Raw genomic sequence first — 27,414 nt, forward strand, 5'->3', positions numbered from 1 at the left:
AGTTGATGAACACAACGTGCAGTGCACTGCACGAGAGACGACTAACACGCTGGATGATCGGCTGCACCAATAGCTACGAGCTTTCACACACTAAGTTAACAGGATGCTTTTGATTTCTTATTCGCTTCGCTCCCAAGGCTCTTTTGTCGGTTGACATTTCGTTTCGCGGTTGCTAAGCGAGTGATCCAAAGTTGTTCTATTTTATTTCAAGACCTTGAATGCTAAGCCGCTTTGCACTCCGTGAACGAGTGCCTTAGTGCTAAAAAATGGGCGTCAGTGTTACTATGCATAATTCTTCTCCTTGCTTCAATATCCTGGAGTTGGCCTTTCTCGACGCAGGCGAAACGGAGACGCGTCAATGCGCTGTACGATGTCACTACACGCTAAACAACCCCTGTGGTGTACATTAATCCACGGTCCTCCTCTATTGCATCCTTCATAGCCTGAGTTACTTTGGGACATTAAAAGCCACATCATCATCATCATCATCAGCCTGACTAAACCCACTGAAGGGCGAAGGCCTCTCTCATATTCCTCCAATTAACCCAGTCCTGTGCTAGCTGCATCCACGTGACCCCTGCGAACTTCTTATACTCATCCGCCCACCTAACTTTCTGCCGCCCCCTGCTACGCTTTCCTTCCCTTGGAATCCAGTTTGTTACCCTAAGCGACCATCGGTTATCCTCTCTTCGCACTACATGTCCTGCCTATGCCCATATCCTCTTTTTGATTTCCACTAGATTGTCAGTAACTTGAGTTCTTTCTCTGACCCACTCTGCACGCTTTCTATCTCTTAATGTCACCCCTACCATTTTTCATTCCACAGCCCTTTGTGTTGCCCTCAACTTACGTAGAACCCTCTTGGTTAGCCTCCACGTTTCAGCCCCATAGGTGAGTACAGGTACGATGCAAGTGTTGTATACTTTCTTCTTGAGCAATATCGATAAGCTGCTAGTCATAATCTGCGAGTGCTTGCCAAATGCGCTGCATTTTATTCTTGGTCTCCTTCTTATTTGCTCTTCATGGTCCGCAGCTGCAGTTACTACTTGTTCAAAGTAGACATATTCGCCAACTACTTCTAGTGCTTCACAATCTAACGTAAACTACTGTTCGTTCGCGAGGCTGTTAAACATTACCTTAGTCTTCTGCAGAAAACCATAAGCGCGAAGCAAACTACATTGCTCAGGGGAATTGGACACTGTTTGTGAACCGCATCGAAGTGGACTTGTATGTCTTACAGAAAGTGCAAGAGCAGCAAAATAATAGGTCCAGGAAAGCAAAGGTTTTATGTTTTTGACACCCCTTGTTGTGGACACCAGTTTTATAAACTACACTGGTTATTAAATAGATGTTATAAGTTATTAAGTATCATCTTCCTAACGAAGTTCACACCAGGACAAAGGCTTTCTTATATATTTTAGCATCCGCATAAAAATTACAATATTTGTAATATTACAGGATGATAATTTTCACTAGTAGTTTGCAACAATCCGAACACTTTATCTTGAAACTAAAAAAGCAACATGGCAAAGGATTAAGAAAGAGCGTATAAACCATTTAGATGTTAGGGACGCATTCAAAGGAATATGATTGGTTAGGTTACAAACAAAACGCTGCCCCTTCAAAATATATGTCAACCATTACCTGAGCAGATGTCAAGAGTACTGCTACAATTAATCTTTTGTAAAGAAATTGTGGGTTTAAGGGCGCACGCATTTGGTGGCCGTAATTATTGGGAGTGCAAGGATAGAGAAGATGAGAACAGCTTTTATTTCGTTTATGAGTATAATACAAAGTATAATGAGTATAATATAATAATACAGTTTATGAGTGAATACCAGACGCGGTCCGGTAATCAGCGATTGAATTGGAATGTCCTCTGCGTACAGGGCAAGTGCTGCTCAAAAAGAAGCGGCAATATTTTGGCAAATATCACAACAGCATTCAGAGCAGTATGGTGTAAGAATGTTAATCCCTACGTGCTTTTACAAAAAGTCCACAAGAATTCAAGATATCACTGGATCACGTGAAAGTTCGTGAAAACAAAAACTAGGACATATAAAGATACTCTGGAAGCTGAAGAATGTCTCAAACAGAACTGCGCCATCATATGGCTGAATAGTTCGACATCTTGAGTTCTGTATGACGCCTGAGTATTTTGGTCATTTTGAAGAGATGTGGTAAGCATCCAAGAGACTGCTGAGGTACCATAATGTTTTGAGGAATTCGTATCTGCAGATGTGGATCTTGTGTGCTCCCAAAGAGCTTTCAGACTGTGCAATTCTCGCGCAAGTAAATGGCACATGTGCCATAGAGGGTGACTACGAGGTCATTTCAGAGGAAAAGTGTAAGCATCTGAGGGTGACAAGCATGTAAGAGTGATTCAAAGGCATTAGAGCAACAGGAATGCTTCCAAAGTGATGTGCTTTACCTCCAGAATTCGGGAAGCAATACACTCTGCACTCACAAAAATACATACTACTAGTATGAATAACTTCTTTAAGCTTTCCTGAACAATTTCTTGTTAATGCGTGTGAATGTATTTAGAGTATTTCAGGATTAAAAATGGTGACAAGTGAACTGCTTGCATTCCATAGGTGGTTTACTCCTTACCAAAATTACTTTATATTTAAAAATATAGTCTCCGCATTTTTGCCTAAAGTGAATTCTTATTCCTATCTTACATTATATTTCTGTATTTGTGACCCCTATAGAAACATTACCAATAATAAGATAGAATAAACACATAAAAATGAAGTAAGGTTTATTTTTGTTAGGTTGAACTATGATTCAATCACAGCCCCATTAACTACAACTGATTTGCCCTCAAAGAAATCGCCTCAGCAGACGATGTTTTTAATCAAAGTAACTAAAGGACATTGTAAAACCGACCTCTGTAAAACTATCTCCTTCACAACTGGTTATGCTACTAGACAAAGGGATGATTTAACTAAAGCTCTATTCCAGCATCCTATTAACTGTTGTATGTCTTTGATTTTTGTAAGAACGGTGACTAACTGGAGTAACCTGAGTAGCGTCGAAGCTTCACAATCATCACGGGCATAATTTGCTTTCACCATTCGGCAACATTTTATGGAACGGACTTTTTTGTTTTTATGCTACAAATGGCCACTGTTTGCCATTGCATTGTCTGCTGTATTGATTTGTTCTTTCCAGCCATCTGAAATACCAAATGTGAGATTGCAGTATCTATAAATGACACAAATATCTAAGAGTGCTAAGAATAAGGAGTTTGACTGTTTAATAATTCCACGAAAAAACTCGTCCATTATATTTCATAATGTCGGTAAGACTGGAAATATTTTCACGTAGTAGGGACAATGCCATCAGCACAAAAGAGAAGATAAGGCGTAATAGCTTAAGATTAACTCTTTATTGGGCTGTGTTGCGCCCGCAAAAGAACTAAGCGATCGGCTTCAGCGGTAGCAATAGTCATGCTCGGTGATCGTCGAATAAAAAATGCCCGTTTTACTCGTCAACGCTCAATTTAAAAGTTGCGTAGAAACATCTAGATAAACAGCGAATAGTGACTAGCATAGCCGAGAACATAGCGCAGATACCAGCGCGGGGCTGGAATTCTTCGAGATACATCTCGAATCATCTGCCACAACAAGGAAAGAATAACAAAGCCGCTTCTCGCGACAACGAGCATGAAGAAACAAAGAATACAGATGTGATTCGCGCGCTAGATTCCCAATGATAAGACCGCATTCCGGCGGCTGTCGAAAAAGAACAAATAATGATTGTAATGGTTCGGGCATTATTCCTCCTTAAAAACGCATCGCCCCTATGCTCAAAAGTAAACACAGAAAGGTAAACAAAATACGAGAAATTAAAATAATTAGGGTCTTTAACGCCCGTAATAAGGCTTTAGGCGCACAGCATGAACTACTTCTGGGCATGACGGGTGCCGCTGGGATGTGGTCATGCCGTCGGAGATGACTTCATAATTAAGCTGTCCGATGAGCTAAAGGACTTTGTATGGGCCGAAGTACCGCAGCAAGAGCTTTCCAGTCAGTCCGCGACGGCTTATCGGTGTCCAAACCCAAACCTGATCTCCTAGTTTGTACTGTGCGTCTCATCATCGCAAGTTGCAACGTCGGACGTCGGTGCGTCGCTGGTCTTTGATGCGCATCCTGGCGAGAGGTCTGAATTCTTCTGCACGCTGCAGGTGACCAGTACACGTCTGAGCGCGTCTTCGTCGAGGGCGTCTTCATAAGGAGTGTTGGCCTAGTAGCAGCGTCGTCGGTAGCCCTCGTCGGCGGCAGAGGATCTTCGCTAGTTCGCCGTGTAGCAACCTCACCTCCAAAGGTTGCGGCCTTTATTTTCTCCTACGGGGCTAGAAGACCTTCCTTGGACGTAAATGTGACACGGTGACGTAAATCGGACGCTATATGGCGATGGAGAGCGGTACCGAAGGCTTGGTGAATGCCCTACGCAAGTAGTGTTCGATTTCCTCCGGTCGTTCGCCAGGGGGGGATCGTGAGATGTCAACGGCGAAACCGCGCAGGCCAATGCGTCTGTGTGGGCAGTGGCGTAGGATGTGGCCGGCCTCACAGCAGTGGAAGCAGAGTGGTCGGTTGTTAAACGTCATCCAGGCGTCACATTTCCTGAGGTTTGGAGATCGTTGGTAGGCTTTGCGGGCGGAGGCCAAGGAGCGGCGTTTAAAAGCAGCTTGTTCGCGTCGACGGAGTCTTGGAGATCTCATCGTGGCACAGGACGGCTTAATGTGACAGCGTAGTTCAGTGCAGCGGACTCTTGCGTCAGAGCCGTCGGAGCCTTTGGAGCCGTCGCTTGAGGGACGCTTAGTGCTGGTACTTCTTCGCGGACGACGTCCGCGAGCGTCGACATTTGAGGTTGTTGGTATGATGGCAACAATCGGCAAAGATCCTTTAGCGCAATCTCCCGCATGAGGTCCCGAAGGCTCTCTCCGCTCTCAGATGCGGTGATGTAGGGACTTGTGCACACCAGTTTGAGTGGTCTATCTTAGTGGCGCATTCGGGCGTCCATCGTCTTCTCGATGGTCAACGCTTCACTTTCGATTTCATCCACAGTTTTCGGCGGATTTCGGACAATTCCTGCAATAAGCATCTCTTTAGGCCTCGCATTAGCAATTTAACTTTCTCCTCCTCGGGCATGTTTGGGTTAGCACGGCGGAGGAGGTGCTTCATTTCCTCGACGTAAGTGAGGACATACTCGTAGGGAGCTGGGTTTTGGAGTGAAGCAGGAGTTCTGCTCTTTCTTTTCTTACCACGCTCGTGAACTGTTTCAAGAGTTCCTTCGTGAAGCCCTCCAACGTCATCAGCGCAGACTAGTGGTTCTCATACCATGTCTGCGCTGTTCCATCCAGAGAAAAGAATACGTTCTAGAGCTTCATGACGTCATACCGATTGTTGAATGTGGCAACTCTCACATACTGGTCCATCCACTCTTTAGGATGTTGAACCACGGTGTCGCTGAAAATGGGAAGCTGTTGGGCCTGCTGGATCATGACAGGTACCATAGACTGGGCCGTTGTCGACGTCAGGGCCTTCCTGTGTCGAACTAGGCCCGGCAGGACACTGTATTCGGGTTGGAGCTCTTGAGGTCAGCGGCTGGCTCGGTTACCTGTAGGCTGGTCCCAGAGGCAGGAACAAGGCTGAGGTCTACACTTGAAGGATAGATCGTAGCTCAAAAAACAGTACCTCCACCGGATGTCATGTAGGCTGTCATGTTAGGCTGTAAGCACAAAAAAGGAAACAAGGAGTTAAATGTATTGGGCTAACTTGCGCCCTTAAAAGAACTAAGCAATCGGCGGTGGCGATAGCAACAATCATGCTCGGTAGTAGTCGAACAAAAAATGCCCGTTTCACTCGTCAACGCTCAATTTAAAAGCGGCTTAGAACCCCGCCGGGGTGGCGCAGTGGTTACGGCGCTCGACTACTGTTCCCAAGGACGCGGGATCGAATCCCGGCCTCGGCGGCAGCTTTTCGATGGAGGCGAAAAGCAAGGCGCCCGTGTGCTGTGCGTTGTCAGTGCACGTTAAAGAACCCCAGGTGGTCGAAATTTCCGGAGTCCTCCACTACGGCGTCTCTCATAGCCTGAGTTGCTTTGGGACGTTAAACCCCACAAACCAAACCAAACCAAAAGCGGCTTAGAAATATGTATATAAAACCACGAACATATAATCATGAACATAGTACAGATATAAGCGCGGGGCTGGAAACCATCGAGATACATCTCGAAGTGTCTGCCACAACAAGGAAATGATAAAGCCACCTCTTGCGACAACAAACAGGAACCAACAAAGTATACAGAAGTGATCCTCGCGCTAGATTCACAACGGTAAGATCGCATGCCGACGGCTGTCGAAAAAGAACCATAAATATTTGAATAATGACTATCAAACAATAGGCACTATGGCGGAATTGAAGTGGTGGGAAAGTCTGGGCCCAAAAGCGGTTTAGTGGTACCGCAGCATAGTCACAGATCGGGGTCCAAAGACTGAAATTCAGAAACTATATTACTACAAATTAAAAAGTATGAATCAACATAAGAATAGATATTGTTGTAACTTTGGATGGGAATGAGGCAAGGTATTTTGTTGAAACATACTTCAAATTTTAAAAATCTTGCAACGCTCTTAATGCGGCCCCCGCGATGTTGCATCGGTCTTGGGGAGACTTTGGGGGCCTTGTTAGGCTCTAACGAAGTAGGCAATCATGGATGTAACCAAGGGAACGAAGCTGATGAAGTCAGGGAGGGGTTTCTTATCGCTGTCTGCTGTGGTGCGCCCGGGAAAGCGTGTAACAATTTAAGTCTGAAAATGTCCCTTTTGCGAAGATTTCGACATCCTTGCTGCCCGCTGCTCTTTCACCGTTTGCTAAGATTAATATCCCCCCTGAAGAAGAGGTCTTTTTGGTTTCGTCTCCTTTGGCGTGCCGGCAATGCGGTGTTTTTGCAACATTGCATTACAACGCCTCTCGGTCTTCGTTGAAGCGCTTAGCACTTTATTCCAAGATGAGCCCGCGCCAGGTTAGGAAGCTAGGCTCGGTGACACATTGCGGCAGCATAGACTCAACCACCGGCGTATTACTAGATCTTGTAAGTGTGGTCTGCTTCTAGCTCCATAGCTTTTTTCGGAATGCTTTCGCCTCTACCATAGCTAAAGGAATTCTTGCGTACCAAGCTTGATGCTTTCGAGAATATTTAGTAGCCTGCAGCACGCACCTTAAATTTCTAAGGTGCACCTGAGTTAACAGGAATGCCTGCTAAAAACGTGGTAAAAGACCTACAAATATTGTAGCACCCTTACTTCATGTACGGAGCATTTTAGTACTCTAATACCGAGATTTTACTTTCTTGTGTCCATAAATGTTTTAACCTTGTGCTTTGAAAAGCTGAAAACTTTTGAGATATTTCATGCTCATGTATAGCCTGCAACGTCCACCAATTGTGGATTGCAGTTGATTCAAATTCTGGTTGCTGATCAGAAGCATGTCTGAAGGTTGTACGGAGACTGAGTGTATGCTCTAATGCTCCTGTGTTAAGCACATTTGTTGATGCTAAATCTGTCCGGACCATTGCCTTGAAAACTGGTTTATTCTTTCAGCTGAAGAATTTACATCTGAACAGTAATCCCAGGGCTTCATGTTACACGTGTATCTGGATGCACCTGCTTTCATGTCTTTTGTATTTCAATTGCCGCCGTCATGACTTTGTATTCTGTACATGTTTCTTATCTCGAAATGTTTTATGGCACTTCAAGCCTTTTCCGTGCCTCGACTGTGATCATTGAGATGATTAGCCTGCTTAAACAAAGCTACTGTTTGTGCTGTCTGGGAAATGCATTTTTTTTTATTTTTGTGCTCTAGTGCTGTATTTGCTTGGCTGATGTAGTAAACTAAGGATGTGAAAACTATAATTGTACTCTTAGTACATTCTGTTGCGAACTGGGTACGCAACTGGGGACGACTGTCCGGTTACACCAGTTTTTCTGGACCATACCTTGTTGTGCTGAGGGACAAAGTCATGCCCAAAGTACCTGCATTCACTTCCAGCGGTATTTGAATTATAAATCTGCATGCTTGGTCTATGTTTGGAAGTGTTGCTGCCTTATTATGCCGCCACCTTTGCCAACCAATTTCATTGCGCTGGAGCAACTGCTCATAAACACGTGCCTGAACAACAGAAATTCCCGTCCTTTCAAATTTCAAAAGTTAGCACGCGCCGAAAAGTAATAACCTTCAAAAAATGAAGCTCATCAATGCCACGCGGTGGTGTAATAAAAAGCCGTGTTGTGTAAAGTAAACGTACGCGTGACGTCATTCAACGTCATGGCCCCCAAGGTTTCATTGAATGCTGGACTCCCATGAACCACCATGTTTTCAACGTATGGGCTTTTGTGGAGCCTTCGCTACCATAGTACATATACCTTTAGGCATTTTGTGTCGGTGTTGTGGGCATGAAACGTTAATTCCTAATCCCGACATTTTGCCAAATTTATTTGCCTAGCTCTCTACGAGGGTACCCCAATGTTAATAAGGGAGTACATGAGTGCGCAATAGAGGGACATAAGCGTATGTTTTTTTTTTTAAATATATGCAGAAAGGGAGACAAATATTACATCCCTAAGCAATTTTTATCATAGTAAATGCGTTGAAGACTCTTGATAACAAAGTTGAGTTTCACTCCTACTTAATTTATTTATTTGCTTATAAATACTGCAGTTCCTTACGGAGTCACGTGAACCGCTTAAGACAACTGAGTAGTGATGATCTGGAATGGAAACTTGAGTCATATCATTCAATCTCAGAGACGAAGTGAACAACAGAAAATTGGCCTTACCATGCCTGACTTCAAGCCGATTTAGCTGACTTCGAGCAAGGGCGTTAGTTATGTAATGGCTAAGTTGGATAACCATCTTATTGGAGCTTAGCATCGCTGTCATAAGAAAGCGTTATAAGAGGATGTGAGACAATTAGGCAAGTCATTATGGCAAAGTAAAATGAAAAGGGGCCCCAGCGTACATTCCTGTAGAACACCTATATTACTTCTACTTTTCACCAGGTGTCTGGAACGATAATAACCGGGTTTTGGCATATTAATTGGGAAAGCGGTGTGTTGGATAATCATGGCAGACCTTTATTCGAATTGCTTCAACTTAATGAGAACGAAGGCGTGAAAATTGAATGCAAATGCTTTATATAAAGTTATAAATTAGAGCGCTAACCCAAAATTTCACTTCTCAGGTGCATATTTAAGCTGCTGTATCAGAAAAGAACTAGTTTAGTAAAATACATCAGCGCAATTTAGATGTGATCAATGGTTATATGGTGAAATAAAACAACGACGCATGTCGCAAAAGCAATTTGTCCAAAATAGTCACACATCGCAGTTATCCATGACATTTAAACGAGGAGTTGCCATTAAGCATTAACGTCTAACTGTTAAGTCTGTTAAGGCGTTTGTTCCCTCATTCCTGGCGTAAGCAAAACGTGTCGGCATTAACTCTAACCACAAAATATCCTTCGCACTGACACTTAAACAAAAAATGGCAGATATTTATCCCTGCTCAACCTAGTTACACTAGCCGAAAAGGGTTTTGCTTGGTTTTGGTTTGGTTAGGCTTAGGTTTAGGCAAGGGCAGACATAGTATGGCCGCGATTAATATGCTGAGACTAAGGAGTCGCAAACGCCATCAAATATAAGAGGGAGCACGTGATGCTGTATCTGCCATCAGAGGTTGCCCCGCCACAGTGACTATGTGGTTAAGACGCTCGAATACTGAACCGGAGTACCCTAGTTCGAAATTTGAACCCGACCACCGGTGGCTGCGTTTCGATGGAGGCGGAATGAGTGAGATCCGTGTGCTGTGCAATGGCAGAGTACGTTAAAGATTTCCAAGTGGTCGACATTACTCCGTACCCCTACACTACGGCGCCTCTTTTTTTCTCTCTACTTTCACTGCCACCTTCCTGCCCTCCATTACGGCGCAGTTAAGGTGTTTAGAGGGAAAGTGCGGCAGAAGTTCTACCTTTGTTTCCTATAAACAAATTTACAATCTACTACAAAGATCAAAGGTCAAGTGGTGGTGCATCACAAATGGTACCATGGTTAAACTTAATAGCCACACACTGACCTCTGACTCATCGAAGGTCAAGCGGCGGGAAATGTTGATCCTGTCTGATAAATGGAGTGGTGACATTTTTGGTTCAAAAATTGGTTTCCACCATAAATTGAATCACTACATCTCCGATCCCTAGCGAGCGCGTAAACTGCTACTCTACGCCGGGCGTGGACATGCTATTTATTACACTGAAAATGTGCATTTTACAAGAACTATTTGTAGTGATTTTATAAAACGCCATAAAAGGCTACACGCCTGGCTCATGATTATCTTCCTTTCAGTAGACAAGGAGTTCTTGAGGAACAGGTCGTAGTACTCCTTGTATAGCTTAAGGATAGTAGAGATGGCAATGACGACAGAGTTAATTATAATAGTAATGATGATGAAATTAGCGACGACAATGACGCTGAAGTTAGGGATAAATATAATGATGATAGAGCGATAGCGTTCTTGATTAGAGTAACGATGATAACGACGACGCTGTTAATGAAATCTGTCCTATTAAGTGGCTTTCGCTGTTTTCGCTTTTATGCAGACTAGCGCAGACCGGTAATGCTTAGTATTTTGTGCCTGTCCAAGCGAGACTACCGGCATCTAGTTTTACAAACATCAAGTTAATCTTGTACTTTCTCCTCCGCATAGAACGTGTTTTCTGATTGCATCAATTTCCGCAGAACAGATTTCAAGAGCGCCTATGCTCAATTCAATACCTCTCCTTTCTTTGTATCCGTGCGCAAAAAGATAAACTTTTTAATAATAGGCATGTTTTATAATTGAGCTTTGTAAATGATGTAGACTCAAGCCGCCTTTTCGCGGTGATGGTTTAGTACTTCGGAAGTTGATTAGGCGTCTTAAAGTTGCTTTTTTCGCTACTGTGTTCAGTGTACGCGTTCCTTTGAAATTTTTATATTGCCGTTATGGTTTGCAGATGTTCCACCTATGCGGAGTTCACTACAGTACTTTAAATAATTTTTTGTCGCGAAGACAATACGTATTTAAAAACGCAGTAATGGTACAGCTTTCCTAAGAATACAAAGAATTCTAAGACCGCATTCTCGTTTGCGCATCCACCAGCCCCAATCCTTAACCTTTTTTCGGAGGTGTCGGCAATAGCCCGAGCATAAGTACATATTACCTGCAGATTCTAAGCACGAAATTTGTGGCAAGTTCTACGGGTGAGATGTACGAGACTACGTCATTCATATACCGAATCACACGGGCCGGCCAGTACAGAGGAACAATACGGTGGGATTCTTGAGAGAGCAATACAGAATGATCCATCGATGCAAACCGGCCTGACTAGCGGGGACGACAGGAGCGTATCCTCTATCAAGACGCCAAAACTTCGAAACGTTATTTATTTGCTTTGCATTTTGTCTGCCTTTACTAAAACAGCCTTGCAGTCGGAAAAAACTACAGAAACTTTTCTGTGGTTACGACAGAATTTATGCGCGGTTTCTGACGAGAAACATGTTATGATAACAAGATGCTCTGTATTAAGATCGGAATTTGCAGTAGTTGCAACATAAAAGTCCTACAGAAATACATACAACAGAAATATACTACTGAAAAACTGCATAACCCCTGAAAAGTACTACAGAACCACAGAAAAATCTGAAGTTTAAGACGGAACTACAGGATATTTTGTCGTATTTTTGACATGGTTGTGTAGTTCGAATACGAAACGTGCCAAAAGAAACGTTCGACAGAGCGAGAAAGTAGCCACGGAGCTGAACTGATATATTTGCTGACAGGCAGAGTCGTAAGGTAGCCCTTTTTGGGTAACATAAGCCACCGATGGCGGCCCCACTGTATGGCCCATATTCCATTATACATTGTTTCATGTTATATTATATTTCTACGCATTCGTCCCATATTGAATTTGCTAGGAACTGTTATGTGAGCAGAAACGACGTCTTAATAACTGTTTTTAAAACCTTTGGTGTATCTGTATTGAATAGAGATTGAGTTATGGAAACCTGCTCCATGCACAGGTTAGACTGCAAACGAAAGCGTGCAAAAGAGGACAACTGGGTGCATTTTTTACCTCGAAAGATGTTTCTAAACTTTCTTAATCTATAAGTCTTTTTGTAATTCTTTGTTTAAAATTTTACAGTGGGGTGCCGTTTCATTTCAGTGCAAATGAACTTTGGCATTTTCTACTTGTGCCCTCGAAGTAAACAACTTCAACGGCAATCTTAAGTTTGTACCATTTCTGGACGCACTGACGTCGACATCCGCTCTACTTTTGCTGAAGCACAAACTTTCGCGCTTGTCATTCTAACTCAATGGTCACCCAAACTGCTGCTAATATTCAGCTGTGCGATCAAACAATGCACATACTAAGGCTTTGGGATAGTAGTTGTGACGTCACCGGGCTATCAGTCCTGACGTCTTCACTTGAATGGAAGCCAGTTTCGTTTTCAGGTTCATGGACATCCGTTTCTTAAAACATTACACTAAGTATTTGGAGAACCCTTTCTTTGTATCAAAGAAACGCGATTGTAAGGAAACCTAAGGAACAAAATTCAAGGAAGCGCAAGATGGCAGTGATGCTTTTATTGCGGTGACAAAATACAGCTCGATATATTTCGAGCTAGTACAGTTTTGCGTGAAAAAAAAAAAAAAAAACATAGAAAACGCCGTGTTCGGAGATAAGGATAAACACAGTATTGCTTTCAAGCGCAGTACAAACAAGATTCGCGAACAGTATTGGCCACAAATATGTCGCGGAAACAACATCGCGACCTCGATTCGGTCGTGATATGTGCGGCCAGCACAATGGACGCGACAGCTGCAAAGCGCCAAGTTCATTTCACCCTTTGGAAGACACTGTCTGCATAGCAAGGATATCAAACGAGGAGAATCCACTCACCGGATGAAAACTCACTCGCTCCAATCGCAATCACTTTCACACTGACGCTTGGCACTGTTCTCGGCACCTTATGCATGGACAAGAACTTAACCGTGAGCAGGTGTTACCAGCCGCTTTCTGTTGAGGCCGTCGCAGCAATTTGGAAGACTTGGAACAACCAGAAACAGATCAAAATAAAGAGGTCACGACACTGCTCCCGCGTACACTTTCCGGTTTCAAGACCACTCAGTTAACTCACTACAGGTGATTACAGATCTCACCTTGGAGGAAATTGTCCCGCCGCGAAGTTCGTAATAGGTGCGAACATATTATCAACGCGTGGCTAATAATATGTTTTGTGTCGCAGCAACCGTCTTTTAAGGCTCACTTCTCACTTGGAATCTTGAGCTGCCATTTTGCACTAGCAAAAAGGAGGAGGAAGACTCATTAGAAGTCACCTAAAATTAATAAATGGCTGCAATTAAGTTTTTATGGGGGTCATTACGCCCGTAAGAAAGGCGGAGGAGAGCTAACATTATCTTGCTACTGGTACCGATCGGCGGTCTACTGTGTAGTCAATGCGGACCGGTAATCCGCACTGCGCTAAGGAAGGTGCAAAAATTGATTGCACAGAAGTCTTACGGATACTAATCTCCCATTACGCATATTTTTGTACGACGCCTTATCAATTTCAAAAATTAAGTTTTGAAATTGGACCATAAACGACTGAAGAAGGGTCTTGCACCTCCTTCGCCTGTGGCCAACAGTGCTATATGGAACGCCATTTTTTATTGGCATTTGGGAGGTCAACAAGTGCATAGATATTTCTAATAAACGTTTAGATTTTGGAATTCTTGCTATGAGCATGCTATGAGGTACGGGCATAGATATTTGTATTAAAAGTTTTGATTTTGTAATTTTTGCGATGAGCCTTCGGTAGAAAGTTTAGACTGCGAAGGAAATTGGTTTGGAGAATTTTGTTTGTTAGCAATTTTAAAACTTCAAAACAAAGTTAACCATTCATTTCAATATTCCCCTCAAAAAATAAAATCAAACACAGTTCAAATAGCTTGAACAGAAGGACAAAAAAAAAAAACAGGCTGCATGATTGAAAAAGAAGAGAGGAAAAGCTTATAGAAGAGAGGATATACATTTGACCCCCCAGACACCACGGTTGTAGTCACTGGAGTTTATTTGGTACAGCCTTATGGCTGCCCCATTCTGTGAATGGCGCCCTTTTCAGCTGCTTGCACTCAGTCTTTGCGGACTACATGCACACCACGTAGAACATCGGAGGCGCAGCTACGGGATCTACGGATCATAAGTTTACCAAATACGGGCTTTTAGCAGAACTTCAGAACTTGAATACCTCAAATGCGCATGCGCGGAGCCTTCTGCCATGCAGCGGGGCCTCCCAATTAAGCAAAATAAAGACTACAGTTTGCGACAATCCTTTTGCAGAATTATCAGCGTCTTTCTTGGGTTTTAACTTTTCTATCAGTGTTAGGAATTCGGGGAACAGGACTTTTTTTTTAACTGGGAAGAAATACTTTACAGTTATATTTCCCAGAAGTATACCGAAATATACCAAGAGTGCTGCCTAATTTAGCTGCTGCATATAATGTCTAGTAATTTCTCTTCAAGAGCTTAAAGAGTCGGCAAGCACTAGGCAGGTTGTCCGCTTTTTGAAGGCGCAAGAAATTTGTTTCAAATAAAGAAACTTATGCAAGGAAGGGGCGGTGATCTGGGTTCTATATTCACGCTGTGGAAATCGTTTGATTTGGCAAAACACATTTTCGAAGCATTTAACCAGGCATTCTGCACATGAAGCGGATTACTCTTTCAAAGAACGCTGGAGAGCTTCCCGCTGAACTATGAACCACAGCGGAGTTGCAAATCCTGGATAGCCTCTTTCTATTGATGTTAGATAGTGAAAGACCACAGCTGAATTATATATCAGTTTTTTAACTTGACTCACCTAGCATGGAGAGTGGCTTCTCACTTTCATAGCACAACATTGTACAAAGAGATATGTAAACGTTCTAGTCGGCTTGTGGGCGCGCCTTTAACAACTCTAAATTAAACTTGAATATGTAAAACGCCTGCATTCAATTTAATAATTCATATATGACGTAATATGAAGTATTGCAGCTGAGGTATATGTTCAAGTGCAAGGTACTTCAAGATTCTGAAGACATTTATATCACTGAATTGTGTACAGTACGAAGTAGCAGCTCGACACACTGGTAAAATAGCGAATATAAAGGTACCTTATCAAAATAAACAAACATGAATAAGGCGAAACCGCTTTCAAATATGAACCTTCAATTATTATATTGGGGAAACTGGACTGCTTCAGCGAGAAGAGCCCCCCTAGTTTTTTATGGAGGTGTGTACATTAAACATACAGTCAGGTCCGCAGGGCTTTGTGTCAAGCAATGGTCGTCACGTGGATGCTATGGATAAAGCCTAGACGTGTTTTTCAGCAACGTCTTAGGCTGGCAGCGCCGGAATCGAGGTTATTTTTAGAGAAATATGGTTATGCTCAGCTCGCCAATCCCATGAGGTCTTCTTCACTAAAAGTTTTAGGTAGTTGTTAAGAGTGAGCTAAGTTATGTTTTAGCTCATCTAACAGGTCAAGCTAGGAAGACCCTGTGGGGTTCAATTCTAGAAAGACAGAGTTCTTTAAAAGCTTCAATCGGCCGACAAGGTCAATAGCATGCAAAATAAACGTAGCTTTATATTATTTTAAGCAATATTTTCCTAGCCTACTGCAGCATCAACAGCGGGGTAGAAATCATCGCTATAGTCATTTTGATACTGTGCGCGAGCGTAACAAAGCCCTCCCTTAAGTACAGTGGAAGTGGCAGGTCTTTCTTTCTCGCCTGAAAGGCAGCGTTTCGGTGATGACAGGAGCTTCATGAAACGCGTCCTTATCAAGGCGGAAGCCTTTAATGCCTCATTGTTGTAAGCAGGAGTTGTCGACAGAAATGTCACGCTTTTCAATTGGTAAAAGTGGTCGCGACATCACAGTGCGCGGATTTCAAACAGGGCCAATTGTACTTTGGCAAGCAACTATGTAACCAATTAAAGGGATGATATAGTGAAGCTCCAAGCAAGTGGGACTGAGTTTAGTCAATTAGTTCATAAACCAATTAGAATAATTACCTTAATTAGGCTAAATCATATTATTAGTTTCTAAATGTGGACATAGTAGAGTGAGGGTGTCGTTACAATTGAGCGAAGTGATAGTCAAGTCTACTAATTAGCTAATTAGCATTGTAGTGCTAATTAGACAATTAGCTTAAATTTGCGTTTGCTGAACAGGAAATAAGGTTTACTGATAAGTATGCCTTGTTCTGGTAATTGACTGAAGTGCAATACAATAATTAGCTAAAAGTGTGCTTGTGCTAATTAGCACATTGGTTATAGGCAATTAACGAAAGTTTACGCTTACAGAATTGGGTCATTTGGTTGCCGGTAACTACGTCTTACTGTCGAATGGTACCCGTCTCTAATTACTCTTAGTGGAACGGAACGCGCTGTGTAGGGGTAACGTGGTGATCTCATCGGTTGGGAACGTGCCGCGCCGAACAGTTGGCTCGGTCTTGCAAAAGTAACAATGGGAGTGGTGCAATGTACGAACAAATCTGTCGCCGCCGTTGAAGTCGTCAGTTCGTATTGAACCAATCCCTAGTCAATCACAGTCTCGCAGTCAATGCCTAACAGTGCGCAAGGAAAGGCTTCCACCTTGAAGCCTTTTAGTGAGCCAAAGTGCCCCCTGAATTTTCTCTCACGTCCCAAGCTGTATGACGTGTGAGGCCGATGTAAGCGCGTATATACCCGCCTTTACTTCAAAGCTGAGAGGAAAGCGTTATAAAGCGGCTCAATCATTATTTACCGCTTTCAATTATAGTATAGTGGTAGTTTGAACTTAAGCAAGGGGAGAGGGAACACATGAATACGCATTTGAAACCAACATCCCAGTAAAAAAGTGGTACTTGTAGGTAAGGTCAAGCCGATTGCACTCCCTTGCCAAAAAAAAGAAGCTCTCGATTTCACATTGATGTTGCTTTGGCCTTATCAGCAAGGTGGTGATATTCGTAATAATGTCTTTGTATTTTTGGAATATGTGGATTAAGCATATTCGCTTTTCGCCTGATGATGCTTCTTCGCAGTAATTTAGAGAGCTCACTTCCACAGCCTGTCAGCGCTGTCTCTATATAAAACTAAAGGGGACAGGTTGCATTTTCTCTAAAGCGTTCAATTTCGTCCCATATATCCCTTATGCGTCTTTGTTACGTCAATATTGTTTTTGCACGCCAAATTGTGAATGTGATGCTTTCAGTGTTGTATAACAACACGGCGAAGAAAGTGATTAAAAGGTTGAAGAAATGAACTCTTTATGACACGAAAAGAAATATTCGAAGTGTTTGTCTAATACGTTTACTTAGAGAATGTAAAAACTTAATTTATTAACTATGAAAGTGCAATAGGAGAAACCGATCCGGATTGAAAAGTTTGGTAGCTATTTTCAGGATGTAAATAACAACTTACCCTTGTTTTTCAACATGAAATTACACATCCTGCGCCTTGGCAGCGCTCTCATATAAACAGAACGGCATATGGGCAAACATTCGCTTCTACTCAAATTAAGGGCAATGCTGCAAGCGGCGCAGAAGAAACATAGGCATGAAGTACAGATAAATGAAGGAAGCAAAGTGTTTCAGATCACCAAACGTTTTAAGTAAAAATATTTAAATAAAAGGTTAGGGTTTAAATAAACCCTAGCTGTAATCGAGAAACCTAAGATGTGCAGGAGCTGTGGAATAAAAAAAAATGGCTGATAATCCTTAAACCTATCCTGTTTATTCCAACAGTAAGGCAGCGCACCTGGAGATAGCAGACAGTGACATGAGAAGCTCTGTCCAGACAGTGCGTAGCGATAAGGTAGCCCTGGAGCGCAATGGACGCAGGATACAGCTCATAATAGTGACGACGATGAGGACTCTACCATGTTCCTTCTTTGCTTTGCATAAGAACATCAAACTTATGGCGGAAACATCCTCTAGGCGAAAAACGCTTCATGTTAGGCTTGTGATTTAAGGCGATTCTCTATTAAAGCTAGCTTATGTCGGCCTGTACATGATGCCTCAGTTACGTCGTCTGTATCAAAGGGATGATGTGCGCTTGAGATATACGGCTTGGGGAGGGGCTGCTGGCATTTGAATGCAATAATTGCTGTCACTCAATAGATTAAAGCGTAGACAAGCATTTACTCGCTGTTTTAACGCTATATCGTTAAATGCCCTTGATCGCAGAAAATCCGGCGTAGGCATTGTGCTTTTGACGCGAATATCAGAAGAAAGCAAACAAGTGATAAAAGACTTGCGAAAAGCGGCGGAGTCAAACACAGTTCCTTCCCAATGCCAGGCGAGCACGCAACCACTCCGCCATAGAACCGTATTGCTTCTCTCCAAATAAAGGTGCTCCTAATGTATGTATTGCCTTATGACTGTCTACTAATGTTTAGATGCCTCATTAGAAAGAAACTAATTACGAAAGGAAGTGTTAAGCGAATATCAAAGAACATTTTTGCTTTGCTTACCTGCGATGCTGCGCTCACTGACAAATGCCTTCGATCGTACGGTGCTGCCGCAACCGATGGCGCCAGCCGCCGCCCTATTCAATGCCTTATACATCCATCCATTTTTTTCAAAGCATTACATTTTAAACGATGTCGCATTAAACTCTTAAATGCGAATGTTAAGCGTCCTCCAGTTTGGTTTCGCTGTACCTAGCCGTATCGTTGAACAGCTTGTAGCGGTTTTGCATGTTGCTGATCTTTTACTATCACAGTACCTTGCAGTTGTTCGATGCATGTCAGTAGGGGCTTTCTGGATATGTAAAGATTGAATCATTCTGGACTAAATGTTCTCTTATGGACCATAACTGATTGAGCAATTTGAGAAAAATAATAAAGCATGTTGCATTTTAGCGTCACTGTATACATATTCATATTTCTATCTAAGAAGGCGATAACAAGGAACAATTGACTCCAAGAAAAACGAGGAGAAAAAGACGGCTATACATTATCGGGGAAAACCGAATAAACATTAAGGGGGAAAACTCAATTTTGAATATAACGTTTCTGCTAGAGGTCTTGTCTTCGCCTGGGCGATTCCTGTTGACATGAGCCCAGACGACCAATACTCTTGTCAAAACGTTTACTTTTGGACTGAGACTTTCTCCTGACTCTTTGTTCACTTTTCTGGAATAACAGTGGATTGGGTGTTTTAGGGTACTTGTCACGGCTAATGACTATTGGCTCCTATTAAACTGAGGTTACAGCGTTGTCTAGAAGCAATTCGTACGCTATATACTGAGCGGCATCGGGCGTGGCGCGTACGTGTACATTCACTATACCCTGGCACTTTCATGGGGGCATTGTCTGCAGCCCACTGAAGTCCTCATATTGAAAGGTGGTCTTAGTGATGTTTAGAAATAAAGGTGCTGTAATATTCATCAAATAATGCCAGCTTAGTACCAGCCTCAGCTGCTATTAGTGAACCAAAGAAGACAAGGATACTTATAATATTTTTCGTTCTCCAACATTTAGTAGTACAGGATAATTAGCTAAGAATTTAAATGTTTGCTTGCGTAAGAAGCTCTCAATCCAGAAGCGAAACATCATCTTCAAACATAGCTGGTGGAAGTAATCACAGCGATGCCGTTTACCTAACTTATTTATGGGGTCTAAACGGGTGCTGTTGCGCTACTCGAAGCTGCCACGTATTGCTTGCACAGCAAATACGCCAACCTTACATGGAAGAGTATTTCGAAGAAAAAATAATTTTGTCTTTAGAAATGCGTGTGAAATCGCTCTAGTTCCACCGCAACCACGTAGAAGGTTATTTGTGTGCGATATATTGATAAAGACCCCAAAACTCCAAATTTGTTCGTTATTTTGATGCGAACATTTGAATCAGTTGTGCTTAAAGACGATCATCAAGGTATGAACTCTCACTTAGTTACTCGTGCGAGTAATTTGAAAATTTTAGAATTAGTATTTACTAATAATACTTTAGCAGAAATTAAACTATAAGCAAACTGGGGTAGGAATTCTCAGTCATCCTTACTTACTTTCAGTGGGTTATTGCTGTCCTTTCCTTTTAAGCTTGGTTCCCTTTAGCAGGGCAGGGACGCTTGGTATTAGCTTAGAATGTGCTACTTTACATTTTTGAGTTCCGCCAGTGATGTTGAGGACGACTGGCATGAAAGGAATATGGCAAAGTTTTTTAACTTTTAGTGGAAAGAAGTTGTCACGAAAAGTTGAGAAAAAAAGTAATGCTCTCTATTCACCGCAAGCGAAAACATGGTAGTTGACGCACTCAATTTATACTTGCTGAGCATTTATTTAGCTTTCAGATGCGCGATAGACGAAATAATCGAAATAGCTTGATGACTGTCTGAACTTTAGCAGCCTAATACATTTACGCTGCATCCACTCGTGAATGGATGGGAACGCAAGTGAGATGACAGAGGGCAACGCCACTAAGAGATTTCAAAAGGGATCGCTAGCACGGTTTATGACCCCCGTGTAAAAAGATTTGATCATCAGCAATATACTCTAGAATTCTCATTCTGACATCACCATTACAAAATAGGAAAAATGAATTGTAATATACTCAAGTGAATTATTGCTCACCCATACTCGGACGTAGAATGTCGGCGCGAAACGCGTCCATATTCGGTCTTTGAAATAGATAACTAGTTTGCTTTATATCCTCACTATCCAGCATATAGTTACAGTGAAGAGTTTCTTTGGTACGTCTAAAATGCATAAGCGCTCAGAAGTTCACAACTATATCTTGTACGAATCAGGACGAGTTGATGTCTTTGGGTCGCAATTAGTGAGCCGGTGCCAACAAATCTCTTATCTGCATCCTGTGTCCACAGACAGCCGCATCCGGGTGTAATCTCCACTCACAAGCTCGTTAGCTTCTAAGTGGGACCCCTGTAAAAGCAAGAGGGTAGATTAGAAGAAGGTATTTGCAAGAAACAAAAAACGCCATGAAGGCTAATGCTTGTGGAATACGTTAGAGTACGTTAGCCAAATATTATCATTGAGAGAACCATGACGTGGGACACAGCCAAAAATATCTGAAGACTGTTGCATTCCTGTCTAGAAACTGTCCAGTGAGAATAACAAATATGAAAAAAGCATAAGCGACGACTGGTTTGTCGAGACGAGGTAAGACGCGACGCGGGTGGCGTTCAATAAAGGTTTATGGTAGTTCATCTAGAGGTTACGTCAAGATATGCCGGGCTGAGAGAGGTGGTTATCTCACGGCAGGTCGTCCGAGGTCTCCTTCAAGGAGACGTCAGACCTCTTGCATGGCTTCGTCCTCTGGTCTGACAGGAGCTGTAAACTCCACTGTAAACATGACGTCACCCACGTAAGCAAGGTAGCCAGCAAACCGGAGCTTGGGACTTGACTGATAACCCGACGCCAAAACAGCGATGCGTATAAAACCACGGAGCACGTCGAAGCGGACACACAGAGAAGTTGAAGAGAACATCTTAAACATACAAGTGTGAAGGAATACCACCAAAGTTGAACGATGAAAGCGGTTGCAACGTTCCTGTGTCTCAGCACCGTCATGGTGCTCATGGCGGGGCAAGTTATCGGTGAGTAACTGTCTTTATAATTTTTATTTACCAATTCATTAACTTTGCAAAAATAAAATACAAGAAAGTAAGCGTTAGTTCGCATGGCATTTCAGACGCCCACTAGCAAAATATTTCATTGGTGTCTGAAAAAACTGCGCCAGCTTTAAATACGTAATGCAGAGTATAAGCGGAGTTATGTTCAGTGTGTGGCATTTTTTATCTTCCTTTTGCGTTCCCGCTAACAAGTAGGATTTCAATAAAATTACTTTTCACGGCAGAGCACAGCTTGCTTGACATCTTTTTGAGTGAACCTCTTGTTCCAATACTGTTTCTTGCTCTGTGAATTACAGAGCATTCTAAAATGCTATGTGCAGTTCAGAAAAATATCAGGTTGATCACTCTCTACAAAGGTTCTGAGTCTTTCAATGTTTTAGCAAATAGGGGGTACACTGAAAGAAAATTATTCGGTACTTGAAGGTCATTAAAATGTACGGTCGGATGAAAATGCCAATGAAGCTTCTCGTATTAATCTCACATTGTCTTGTGTTTGCGACGAATTCTTTTTGACTTACCTTTAAAGCGAATAAGATATTTGCGTGCTGGTATTTTGAGGTGAGGCGCGCCTCACGTTCGCCCTAGTAAGCTCATGTCCTTTTGTTGAAAGCCCAATGAGTTCTGCGCACTGTAATGTGACACCATTTGTACATTTGACAGGCTCTACTATTAGCTATAACGACCGATGAATATGCTCACTTGCTTATCTAAAGCTGGAACAGTAAGTAGAATGTCACGAAAATGTTGCTGCCTGCAATAAGCTGAAATAACATGTTTGAAGCATTGGGAAAAAGTTCTAATTCCTTTTCCGTTTAGCATTGTTTTCACTTTTTTTTGTGTGAATTCAGCCCTTCCATTGACTGCGGCATCATCCTCCTTGTTACTACCGAAATGCCCGGAAGCTACCAACTACGGATTTGTAAGTAAACTGAACATGCCTGAGGACGATCACAGAAGTGGCAGCAGATAATAAGTCATAAAAGAGTGATAATCATATATAGCCCTAGCTAACACGTATGAAGTCAGATAAGTGTAAAAAAAAACGGATGAATATTTTGCTGCATTTTACAATTGCAAAATTAACAACTGATGAATGTTGAAAAATTTAATTCAGAACTGTGCACATTTTTATCTTCACATCCTCTACAAACCTATTCACAAGAGTACTTGGTCTCTATAAATATATAGCGCATCATACTTTTATTCTCTGCTCTAAGCTGAATAGGTCTAATTGTCAAGAGAACGTGAATACAGAGCCCTTAGAGGAGCTTCAATATGAGGCTAAGGCATGATGAACGTGCGAAGAAACGAACACATTTCGGCTGAATCACCATGTAATCAAAAGCAGTTCGACTGCGCACCTTTATTTAACAAGTCTTATATTTATGATAGTCATCAAAGCTGACTGAACTGAATACTAGTATTTGGGAATTCTATAGCGAGGCATCCTGTCAATGATTTGTTGGCGCTTTGTAAAATTGGAAAGGGCTTCACCGCGCATGTACCCAGTAAACGCATGAGGCTATATGGCTTGTCAAATAAGCTCTATAAAAATTTTTATCCTTTTTGTTTCAGTTGATATTTGCACGTTTGAGAAACCCTTGCAAATATCTTTGCCAAGGATATCCAATACGATTTGAAGCGGAAGACAACGGAACTCCATGCCAGGTAATACCAGCATCTAATAAAATGATCGAGGTTACTAACAACGTTTTAGGTCTCTGGCCTACATTTCGGCGGATACTCTTTGAGAATGTATACATTTTAGCAAATTATTGGGCAAAAAATTCTAGACTTCAGAGTTTTCCTTTTGTCATCTTAGATCCTTTCACTGTTCACTATTCATTGAATCAATAAGCGCAAAACCGATTTTTCGCGTTAAAGTATTTCCACTGAAATGCCGCTTAATCCTTTCTCGGCTAGATGATAGCATTTAATCTTATTCTTTCCCTGATAAAGTGTTACGCTTGTAAAGAAAATGTCATTCCTCATTCCTCAAGCATAAATTCACCCAACAGAATACTTTTGCATATGAAATTATTACGCATTATGTAACGCGCAAGCATCCGAAGTATTTAGTCTGATTGTGTATTCGCAGCTTACTTGACAATACATGACCTTCTGTCACTGTTTTGTATAACATTATCAAAAACAGTATAGGGAGAAAAATTGAGGATTGGACTGACGCGTCGGTTCTTCGCCGGACTGTAATTAAGCAGAGAGGTGGCAGTAAAATGCTTCACAAAGTTATGGGCGTTTATTTAAAAATACGCGTAGCTTGTACAAATAAAATAAAGACGCCCCGATTAGCGCCTCCAACCCTTTGGGCTGTAGCGACTAGCCTTTGATGACCTTCCGTATTTTTCATCCTTTCAACAGACTAAAAAGGTCCTCCTGGGCGAGTGCTTGAATGGCAAGTGTGTGGCCACTTTGCCACCTCCACCACCCGCTCCTGCCCCGGCACCTGCTCCAGCACCTGCGCCAGCTCCTGCCCCAGCACCTGCTCCTGCTCCTGCCCCGGCTCCTGCCCCGGCTCCTGCCCCAGCACCTGCTCCTGCCCCAGCGCCAGCACCAGTACCAGCTCCGGCCCCTGCTCCTGCTCCAGCGCCTGCTCCTGAAACTGAGCCTGAGCCGGCGCCTGTACAGCCCGCCGGGGAATTAGCGCCCGTTGAACAAGCTGCTCAGGAGCCCGCTCCTGCTGAAGAAGCTGCAGCAGCGCCGGCAGAGGTCCAGCCAGCTGCTGAACCCACTTCCCCGGTAGAGGAGCCTGTCCAGGAAGAGGCTGAGGAAGCGGCCGCTGAACCGGCTGCGGAACAGCCAGCTGAAGAGCCCGCTTCAGAAGAAGCCGCGGCCGAGGAGCCTACTGCTGAAGAACCCACAGCTGAAGAGCCGGCAGCCGAAGAAACTGCTGCAGAAGAGCCTGCAGCTGAAGAGCCCGCCGCAGAAGAGCCCGCTGCAGAAGAACCTGCAGCTCAAGAGCCCGCCGCAGAAGAAGCCGCTGCCGAAGAACCTGCAGCTCAAGAGCCCGCCGTAGAAGAAGCCGCTGCAGAAGAGCCCGCTGCGGAAGAGCCCGCTGCAGAAGAGCCCGCTGCAGAAGAGCCAGCTGCTGAAGAGGCTGCTCAGGCAGCAGAGGCGCAAGCCGAGGAGCGATCTGAAGGAGGCGAAGAGGCACCGCAATCCGATGAGCCCGTTGAGGCTCAAGAGGAGCCAGCAGCAAACGTCAATGCTGCGGAGGCAGCTGCTGGGGAACCAGAAGTCAATGACGAAGAACCGGCGGCAGAGGAAGAAGCTGCGGCTGCAGCGGCGGAAGAATCTGCGTAACACTGTGAACGCCCGAATTCTAGTAAATTCATAAAACACACGGGTGTAAGGGTGTAAAGATTACAGACCAATGAACGAAGAATGAAATATGCACTCCTGAACATTCGAATAGATTTCTTTAAGCTGCTAAAATTCTGCTAATACGAAAATAAAGGAGCAAATTCGCAAGAACCAGCTCAATCAGAGTGCGCTTATTGGTATTGAAATTTCCCTCTTTTCACAATTATGCTCCTGCGATGTAAGCCTACGCGAAACAATAAGAGAGCTGTCTTTTCCTTTTTAAATACCTTCCCAACCAATATGTTTTTTGGAGCTTGTGGTGTGCTTTGAATGTAGCGCAATATCTGACGGCCAGTTCGGAAACAATGTATTGATAGTCGAATGGTTCTGGGAATCCCTCAAGGTGGAGTAGGTTTGTAATAATGGAGTAATTACTAAATGATATCCACCGCAGAAGTGGAGACATAAGGCTACAAAAGAAAGCTGTAGCATTCTCAGAAACATCGTATTAAAAAAAATTCGTTCTAATTCGGGGTTAGCTTTTCTTTTGTAGCCATATGGCTTCATTTGGATTTATTTAATTACTTCTTTATGAATGTGTAGTTAGTGCACTTTCAGTGTTTTTGTGTTCGAAAATTCTAGGACGTTTTTCTGAATTAATACACTTTTTTGAAGTCGATGTTTTCGGTTTGTTGCATGGCGCAAAATCTAAAACGCATGATTATTGGTGACAAATATTTTCAAAGTACACAAGGTTGTAGCAGCAAAAAGGCCGACTTTTATTGACCTTGGGGCGAACGATATTTCTAGTTGATTTTATTTTATACGTGCATACTTAGACTCTCACTGGCCATGCCACCGCGTTTCTTTGCAACCACAACACAAGATTATAAGGATCACTAAGCCTTAGCGCCTTACACAGGGAAACCTAAAGTGCCCAAAGACGCTTCGGCTCACAGAGGCTATTTATATGTATGCTGCTTAGGAAACAAATGAGCGTACAGGCAGCAACTCTGAAACTGTAAGACACTAGCTCCTTCATATCGCACTGGCCCTGCACTACGAGTTCATATATCTGTTCATGTCTGCTGAATTTATCTGGCAGCTCTCCTCGCAGCTAGGTCCCGTATTACAATTTGCGCCCATAAGGCGAGGTGTCGCTTAGAAACTAAACCTTTCCGATAGAAAAGAAGACTTGCGGAGAAGGTTTGTGACAAAGATTTCCCCAATTTTTCACTGATACAGCAACGGCTATGCTACCGGGCGTATTTCAGTCGTGGCCGGTGCGGCTGAGCCTCGAGCGTTCACCTCCGACCCCCCCACCGCCTGCACTCCTTCTAAGAGCCCCTTGGCCCGTTTCTTTGTTCTGATGGGGAGGAGGTGGAAAGGTGCTATCAACAATGCATCCTGGGTTACTATGAACTATAGTTCCTACTATGAACACACCAAAAACTAGTTTTATCTTAACCAGTTCCGTAATTTTTTTTTTTACTGGGGGTGTTTATTGGTGTTTTTTGGTTAAAACAGGAAAGTGCAGGCATATATACAGCCCACAGAGTTCAGTTTTGATCAGATCAAAAATAAACTTTAACAAGAGTTTTCACATCATGTGTTTAATTCGCTTTCAGTGCATATAAATTCTCACGAGGCACCAAATTCATGCTCTGTTCTATAGCTATTGAAAACGTTAATACTCCACCGCCCGCCTATATAAATATTAGGCAGTACATAAGATTGTGGCTTCTATTGATCTCGCCAATCGCCTATATAGCGTAAATTACGCTAGACAAAAGAAAATAGGCTAGCAGTATCCAGCACTTAATTTTGTTTTCTACGGCATTACTTCTTCAAGAATTCCCTGTCTTTGTGTCATGCCAAAATGAAGATCTCTAATTCTGGGCAGCATCTTGACTTCCTAGAGATAGAAACACTTTTAGTGCAGCCGAAAGTTTGATACAAGGAATTCAAATTTTGATTGATTGAATTCAGTTATAACAGTGAGGTTGGCATGATGGCTTGTAACTCGGGGAAGCTTTAGAGATGAAAATTTCACATGTAACGGTTGGGGTCGGCGGTTTATTACAAAAGACTGCGTCCCATTTTGGCCAAAAATGTGCCAACCAAGGGCAAATCTTCATTTATTTGTATCATCGCGGTCAGTACCCAGCGGCTCTGGATATCGGAGCACGTGCTACCAGCTTATGAGGCCACAATAAAATGTTATAGTGTAATAAGATGTATCATCTGAGCAGGCGACTGCGTCGAGCAATTGGGGGCAGGACGTTCAGTTTTCTTGCGTAGTTGGAGAAAAAGGCGGATGGTAGGCTGTGACAGGCAGGATGGCGTTCTTCTCACCTAAAATGAGATCACTGAAGAAAACACT

At 42.9% G+C, this 27,414-nt stretch overlaps 1 protein-coding gene and 1 long non-coding RNA gene across 3 annotated transcripts; one reads left to right on the plus strand and one right to left on the minus strand.

Moving 5' to 3' along the window:
• Window positions 1-1,747: 1,747 nt before the first annotated feature.
• Window positions 1,748-20,826, minus strand: LOC146195717 (uncharacterized). Of its 2 annotated transcripts, none has more exons than XR_014706042.1 (2): window positions 20,692-20,826; window positions 1,748-5,739 (listed from the first exon to the last, which is right to left on the minus strand). It is a non-coding gene; the product is annotated as an uncharacterized LOC146195717 (long non-coding RNA). The 2 variants fall into 2 exon arrangements; XR_014706041.1 differs by lacking the exon at window positions 20,692-20,826 and adding an exon at window positions 8,848-8,928.
• Window positions 20,827-21,515: 689 nt separating this feature from the next.
• Window positions 21,516-25,205, plus strand: LOC146195718 (uncharacterized). Its single transcript, XM_084597885.1, has 4 exons — window positions 21,516-21,674; window positions 22,559-22,629; window positions 23,286-23,378; window positions 24,090-25,205. The coding sequence occupies exons 1-4, from the start codon at window positions 21,608-21,610 to the stop codon at window positions 25,029-25,031; spliced, it is 1,173 nt and encodes a 390-aa protein (XP_084454011.1). The 5' UTR covers window positions 21,516-21,607; the 3' UTR covers window positions 25,032-25,205.
• Window positions 25,206-27,414: the final 2,209 nt, after the last annotated feature.

The sequence above is a fragment of the Amblyomma maculatum genome, chromosome 3 (assembly GCF_055883805.1).
Source record: "Amblyomma maculatum isolate TAMU_Amacu chromosome 3, ASM5588380v1, whole genome shotgun sequence".
NCBI classification, from domain to species: domain Eukaryota; kingdom Metazoa; phylum Arthropoda; class Arachnida; order Ixodida; family Ixodidae; genus Amblyomma; species Amblyomma maculatum.

Coding starts and splice junctions, on each gene's coding strand:
- LOC146195718 (XM_084597885.1), top strand. CDS start 21,608: ATGAAAGCGGTTGCAACGTTCCTGTGTCTCAGCACCGTCATGGTGCTC. Junction 21,675..22,558: donor CATGGCGGGGCAAGTTATCG/GTGAGTAACTGT, acceptor GTGTGAATTCAG/CCCTTCCATTGACTGCGGCA. Junction 23,379..24,089: donor ACAACGGAACTCCATGCCAG/GTAATACCAGCA, acceptor TCCTTTCAACAG/ACTAAAAAGGTCCTCCTGGG.